The 7,670-nt window shown below is 47.7% G+C and overlaps 1 protein-coding gene across 2 annotated transcripts in view; it reads right to left on the reverse strand.

The window, feature by feature from the left end:
- The window catches only part of MYH14 (myosin heavy chain 14), a 95,658-nt gene extending 88,374 nt beyond the window's left edge, over positions 1 to 7,284 (reverse strand). For both annotated transcript variants that reach the window (XM_025849784.2, XM_025849783.2), the window contains exon 1: positions 7,179 to 7,284. In XM_025849784.2, coding sequence (XP_025705569.2) covers positions 7,179 to 7,262 — 84 coding nt within the window. In that variant the 5' untranslated portion in view covers positions 7,263 to 7,284. The remainder of the gene's footprint in view (positions 1 to 7,178) is intronic.
- Between the last annotated feature and the right edge of the window lie 386 nt (positions 7,285 to 7,670).

The following is a 7,670-nucleotide window of genomic DNA, read 5'->3' on the forward strand; positions in this document are numbered from 1 at the left end:
TCCTTCCTTCCTTCCTTCCTTCCTTCCTTCCTTCCTTCCTTCCTTCCACAGCATCCTCCAACCTGTCAGTAGTTTGCTTATTACACTCATTATTTATTGTCTGACGCCCCCAACAACAATGTCAGCTCCATGCTGGTAGGGATTTTTTTCTGTCTTGTCCCCTGCTGTGTTCCCAGTGCCTACAACAGAGCCTGGCAGACAGGAGATGTTCAACACACTCTTGCTGAATAAATGTGTTCTGGTGGTAGACACAGACCGAAAAAGTGAACACATAATTATAGAGCACATTGGCGAATCAGAGTAAGTGCTATGAAGAAAAAGTCGAAGAGGGTAAGAGAGGGCAGGGGCCTGGGCTGTTATTTTAACAAGGGAGACAGGGAAGGCTTTTTGAGGTGGTGACATTTGGAGAAGGATGATAGGACAGTTGGTACTATGAGTAAATGAATGAATGGATGGGTGTGTAACTGATGGAATAAATGAATAAGTGGATAAATGGATAAACAAATGGGTCAATGAAGAAATGGATGACCGTTTAGATGGCGGGATAAATGAATGAATGGAGTGTATACATGATGAATAAATAAATAAGTGGGCAGATGGATGGAAGAATCAATTAATGCATAAATGGATCAACAGATGAACGAATGAACAGATGGACAGACAGATGGATAGATAAATGGCCTTTCATGCCCCCGTATCTGTGCACATGCTATACCTCCTGCTTATTATTCCCTCTCTTCGTCTCTCCACCCCAAGAACTCCGGGCCAACTTCCCAAGGCCCAGTCTTTGCTGGGTGTATAAAAAGCTCCCTAATCAGGGCACCTGGGTGGCTCAGTCTGTTGAGCAACCAACTCTTGGTTTCGGCTTAAGTTGTGATCTTGGGGTCATGAGATCGAGCTTCATGCTCCATGCTCAGCAGGGAGTCTGTTTGAAGAGTCTCTCCCTCTGCCCCTCCTCCCAATAAATAAATCTTAAAAAAAAAAAAAGGCTCCCTAGTCTCTCTCCATTCACGTCCTATGCCGACCACCATATTCTCTCCGTCGTACTGATGCTCTGATTACACTAGATTGGAACAATCTGTCTGCTGGTACATTTACAGACCAGCAGCCCCTCTAGGGCTGGGCCTGACTCCAAGTCTGTCTGTGTCCCCCGCATACCCAGCACCCAACTGGTACATGGGGTGGGTAGGGTCTCCAGAGATGTGTGCTATGCAGGTATAAAGTCTAGAGACAGATGACTCTGACAGCATCACTGTGTGTGGGGGGGTGTGCAGATCTGAGTGTGGGACTTGTGTGTGTTGGGTGTCTGAGTGAACGGCCTGCAAGGAGGTCTGCATCTCTTGCATCTCACCTGGCCCTCAAAATACCCAGAGTCCAGGATCAGGAGACTCCTCCATGCTGTGTGATCTTGGGCAAGTGCCTTTCCCTCTCTGGGCTTCAGCAAATGGAGGGAATCAGACCAGCCATTTCAAGGCCCTTGTTCAGTGCCGACCTTCTAGGAGTACTTCACCTACTCTTCCTTCTGTTGCTGCCCTGATCATCCTGGTTTGTATCCCTCTCTGACTCCTCTACCAGCTTAGAGAGTTTAGAGGACAAGTCTTGGGTTTGACCAACATCCCTGATAATGTTAGCTCCACAAAGGTCAGAGTCAGACTCGTTGAGTCCCTGGGATCTCCCAACACAGGATCTGGAACACAGGATGCCTCACAGGAAGGTTGTCGACTAAGAAAATGAATGGATGTAGGACTTCTGTCACCTGGTGAGCTCCTAATCATACTTCAAAACCCATCTTAAAAATTCCCTCCTCTGGGAAGACTTCTCTGACTCCCCCTGGCTGGCCAGATAATAATTGTTAATATTTTTATGATACTTGTTATATCCTAGGCATCCTAAATGCTTTCTTATATGTTCCATCATTTAACTCCCAACAAGCATCTACAGTGAGATTCTATTGTTTCTCTCCCTCTTATAAATGAGAGAAATTTCTCTAACAAGCAGAATACAGCCAAAGTGGTGGGATGTCACTTTCGTAATGAGGTTGTAAAAGACTGGGACCTCTATCTTGCTAGCTGACTCTCTCTAGGTGGTCTTGATAAAGCAAGCTGCCACATTTAAGGCCATGGGGCAAGGAAGGGAGGTTGGCCTCTAGCCAAAAGCCTACAAGAAGCTGAATCCTGCCGACAACCATGAGAGTGAGCACAGACACTGACCCTTTCCAGCTGAGCCATGAGATGAGACCATGCTCACCACAACACTTTGATTATGGCTTTGTGGGAGTCCCTGAAGCAGAGGATCACTACAGCTATTTTTAAAAACCTTATTTTTGGGGGGCGCCTGGGTGGCTCAGTTGCTAAGCATCTGCCTTTGGCTCAGGTCATGATCCCAGGGTCCTGGGATTGAGCCCCGCATCGGGCTCCCTGCTCCGCGGGAAGCCTGCTTCTCCCTCTCCCACTCCCCCTGCTTGTGTTCCCTCTCTCGCTGTGTCTCTCTCTGTCAAATAAATAAATAAAATCTTTTAAAAAAATAAATAAATAATAAAAACCTTATTTTCTTTTCAAGTTAAAGCTACTTTAATTACATAAGATGGGGGCGGGGGGGGAAGAAATCAAACAATAAGATAACATTGCACTTGACCGGCATCCTCCATCTCCTTTCCAAACCCCACGTACCCCTGATAATATTTGGGGGTCTATTCTTCTTAAAGAACACCTACTATGTAATTTTGTGTTTCCTGACCTACAGAAACTATGAGATCACAAATGTGTGTTAAGTCACGAAGTTCTGTCCTTTGGGGGATCATTTGTTATGTACAGATGGAGAACTAATATAAGCACAGGGAGGTGAAGAAACTTGTCCCTGATCACACAGCTAGAAAAGGGGCAGAGCTGGGATTTGAACTCAGGCCATCTGACTCAGAAGTTCACGTACTTGATCACACTGCTCTGATGCTTTTTAAGCCCATCACACTCGCAGGAATATTCTAGGCATCTCTAACCTTTACAGAGGTCCATGGCACTCTTCTCTGGCCCACCTTACCTGCCTAGAACTCATGTATTCACTACCAGTCAGGGACAAGCTTTCCAGGAGCTCCCGCTCTGGGGTCCCAGAGCTCTGCCCCTCCCCTGTCCTACTCTGACTCCCCTGGGTCAAGCCCATCTGGGGCTGGCACTGCCTTGCCCTCAAGACTGGGAACTCTGGAAGGCCAGGACTGGATCTGATTTAGCACCTTGTCCCTGCAGTCCCTGACATGGGGCCAGGTGTGGTAGGGTCTGCAGGAAATCGTGGCTTGTTTATGATCAATTTGATCCTTTACCAAGTATGTATCGTCTTTGGAAGAGGGCGCTAATTATAGCTGCCCTTTATTGAGAGCTTGTATGTGCTGGCTCCGGTTTAAATATTTTATACACATGAGCTCATTCAGGTTGCGCACCAGCCCTGAGAGGCGGGCTCCATCGATGGCCCCGTGTCGCAGATGAAGAATCATGGCTGGGAGTGGGGAGCCTCTCATCCACTGACATTCTATTCCTGAGCAGACACCCCCCCCCAGAGGGGTCCACAGTGGTTACCTCAGGGTCACCAGTCCCCAGTCCTTACCTGGGAAGCTTGCTCAGATGGCCGGTTCCCGGGCCCCACCCCAGAGGCGCCAGCTGAGTAAACCCGGGTGGGACCTGGGGATCTGCATTTTTACAAGTTCCCAGGTGATCTCGTGGCAGGTGGTTCTAGATCACACTCGAACCAAAACACTTGGCATCATCCTTGATTCCTCTTTTCTCCTTACCCCAGTCCATCCAGTCCATCCGCAGCTATTGTCAACTTGACCTTCAAAACGTATCCAGAATCTGACCCCTTGCTGCCATCACTCTAGTTTAACCAATCCACCATCATCTCCTGCCTGGACCACTGTAGTCACCTCCTCTCTGGTGTCCCTGCTTCAGCAACTTGCCTCCCTCAGGCTATTCCCCAAATCAGTTCATGTCCCTTCTCTTCTCAGAGCCCTCCAGTGGTTCCCATCTCATTCCAAATAAAAACAAAGTCCTTACTATGACTGCAAGACCCAGAAGGATATGGCCCCTGTACATCCACTCCTTGACCTCACCTTCCCCTCTCTCCTCCTCACCCCCTCCGCTCCATCCATGCCTCCTTGCTGTTCCTTTAACACACCTGGTATGCTCCCACCTCAGGACCTTTGCACAGGCTGTGTCCCTCCCAGAATCCCAATAGCTCGCTCCCTCTATTCATTCAAGTCTTTGCTTAAATGTCACCTTGACAATGAGACCTTCTCTGGCCATTCTGTTTAATAGCATGCCAGTGTCCAGGTAGCCCCGATCTCCTTCACCTGCTATCCTGTTTCTGTTTCCCACAGCACTTTCTACCTTCCAAAATATTATATCATTTACTTATTTACTGTATTTGTTATTTATTGTCTGTCTGTCTTTGACGAAAGAACATCAGGCTACAGAGGGTGGTGACTCTGTTTCGTTTACTGCTCCGTCCCCAGCACCCAACACTTCTACACAGTGAAAACTTCCTAAGTATCTGTTGCGTGATTGAAATAAATCCTTTAAGAAATTCTGCTGCTCAGTTCAAAGAGCATGCAACTGTTGATCTCATGGTCCTGAGTTCAAGCCCCATGTTGGGTGTAGAGATTACTAAAAATAAATAAATAAACTTAAAAAAAATTCTGCTCGAGCTGATAGGATGATTGGAAACTTTTGCTTCCTGGTTACTTTTACATACTGCTTGCATTTTCTAGAACAATAATCATGACCTTATAACCAGGAAGGAGAAAAGGCCACCAAAGCTATTTTTAACACATTATTTTCTTTTCAGGTTAAAACAATTTTAATTATGCAAGATGGAAAAAATTTGAATGAGAGGGTAATATTTCCCTTGACCAGCACCTTCCTTCTCATGTCCCCTTCCAGATGGACCTCCTTATAATATTTTGGTGTATATTCTTCCAAAAACATGTACTATTTATTGACATCAGGGAGCCGCTGCCTGTGTTTATAAATAAAGTTTTATTGGCACATAGCCATGCTCACTGGTTTATGCATCATCTATGGCTGCTTTCATGCCAGGAGGGCAGAGCTGAGGAGTTATGATAGAGATCGTAGAAGGCTCAAAGCTGTAAATATTTACTTTTAGAGACTTTACAGGAAAAGTTTGCCAAACTCTGATTTATACAGATAGATAAATAAGTAACTGAAAAATATTTCCTGTGATTTCTTGCGTCTAGGAAATGGGATCATACGTGGTATACTGAACTTACTTTTTTTTAAGAAAAAATATTTTTATTTATTTATTTATTTGAGAGAGTGTGAGAGCAAGGGAGATTACAGGGAGAGGGAGAAGCAGACTCACCGCTGAGCGGGGAGCCCGAGGCGGTACTCGATCCCAGGACCCTGAGATCATGACCTGAGCCAAAGGCAGACGCTTAACCCAATGAGCCACCCAGGTGCCCCTGAGCTTACTTTTCTTATTTAACAATATGTTGTGGGGAACTTTTGGACCCCTACATTTAAATTCACTTTCATCTTTTTCACACCTGCATAACATTCCAACATCAGTCTGTAGGACCTTTGACCCTGCTCCTCTTTTTTTTTTAAAGATTTTATTTATTTATTTGACAGAGAGAGATATAGTGAAAGAGAGAACACAAGCAGGGGGAGTGGGAGAGGGAGAAGCTGGCTTCCCATGGAGCAGGGAGCCCGATGCGGGGCTCGATCCCAGGACCCTTGGACCATGACCTGAGCCGAAGGCAGACGACTGAGCCACCCACGCGCCCCCACCCTTCTCCTCTTGATGGGGGCTTTCAGTGGCTTTCCATCATTACTTTTTACAAATGACAATCCAGCGAACACCCTTCTTCCTGCTTCCTCATGCACACGCACAGATATTGCTGAGTCAGAGGGTAAAAGGGGCTAAGATTTTAATACATGTTGCCAAACTGCCGCCCACAACAATCCTAGTTTCCTTTTTAGGAAAGAAATGGAAAAAGAAACCAATCCAGTCAGGTATTTATTACACAGCTATGCTGCCACAGGTCCCACCCCTCGGGGAGGTTCACCTGTAATTTCCCGACCCCTGAACACGCTGAGTTTTTGCTCAGCTCTTTGAGCTGGCTGGTCCTTCCCCACTCTTGTCTGCCTGGCGAAATGCTGTGAGGGCCTCAAGATGCACCCTAGATGATCAGACGGAAATTTGTGACTATGCACTTATACCATATCCCACAGGAAGGCACACATAGGTGACATACCGGGATGTACCCAAAGCTGCCCAAGGCCGCCTTGTGGGTGGGACTGAGAACCTAGGGAGGGTCACGGGCCCTGTTACTTGGGGAGGGGGTAGTAAGTAAAAGGGAGTGGATTCCCCTGGGTGTTCTAGGAGCAGTAAATCAGAGTTACATATGGAAAGGGGGAAGATCCTAAGAACATAACGGTGAGTAGAAAAAGTAAGAGACAGAACTGGATCCTATGGCACAATTGAAAAGATAAAATGCATCTTTTGTATCGATGTAGAAGATATAGTTACACAAAGCAGACTGTCTGGTCTGCAAGTGTTCACAGTACCCAAGGAGGCATGAACGCAACATGTTAGGTTCGTCCAGGAGTGGGGCCCGGAGAAAGAAATGTGCCCAGCTCTACCCCCCTCAAAGGCTCCATCTCAGGGGGTCATCTCTTCTTGGAAGCCCCCCAGCCTTCCCCAGCCAGGAGCAGTCACTCGCACTCCCGGTTCCCGCCAGCGTCCTCAGCTGCCACTGTAAAGCACACGTTTCCCTGGACTGAGACTCTGTGACTGTCTCCCCAACCACAGCACGGGCAGTTTGAGGGCAGGAAACCAAGTCCATGCCTCAATTTTCCTAATCCACGAGAAGGGGGGATCATGATAATGCTAAGAGTATCCACCATATTTGCTGGAGGGTTAAATGGATTCCTGCCCTGTGCTTAGCGTGGTGATTTTAGCACATTGCAAACACTCGATAAATGTTGCCAGCTATTATTACCATTATTAATATCATCGTTATTATTGAGATTGGCTTCCCGACATTGGGAAAGGTCTCCCCCCAATTCCTCCTTTTCCAAGAAGCCTTCCATGATTTCTTGCAAGGGGCCCCGCCCATGCCTGTGGCCCCTCACGTGTAGCCTCCTCCCCAGGCATGGGCATTGCCTGCTCACCTGCTCGTCTCTCCCGCTGGGCTGGGAGGTCCTCAAGGGCACAGACCTGAATCGGTTCACCTTGCCTTCCTCAGAGCCCAGCATAGCTGCCAGTGTCTCTCAGGCCTCCGGAATCATCTGCCCACCTGAATGGAACGAGCCTGGGACAGCAGATATGGCAGGTATATAATTAACGAATATATGGCAGGCTGTATATGTTAACAGCCTGGTGACAGGGTAGAAACCGGAAATGCTGAGAGTCACAATCTGGTTTCAACTTACCTCCTGCCTCCTCCCCTACCGCTCCCCTCCATGGTCCCTGCACTCCTGCTGCCTGGTTGACACACCTGCCCCAGGACCCACTCTGAGCCTCAGCCTGAGCCATGCAGCGCCCTCACCTTGGGATGTCCTTCCTGCCCCTTCTTCCATGCACGCTGTGTTAGGTGATGAGATTTGCACACACAGCGCCCATGCCTAAGCCTCGGGAGCCTGTCTTCCCGTACCTGCCCTCCG

Source organism: Callorhinus ursinus, unplaced genomic scaffold (genome assembly GCF_003265705.2).
Source record: "Callorhinus ursinus isolate GAN/ISIS: 27379988/994484 unplaced genomic scaffold, GSC_fseal_2.0 scaffold71, whole genome shotgun sequence".
Taxonomy (NCBI): Eukaryota; Metazoa; Chordata; class Mammalia; order Carnivora; family Otariidae; genus Callorhinus; species Callorhinus ursinus.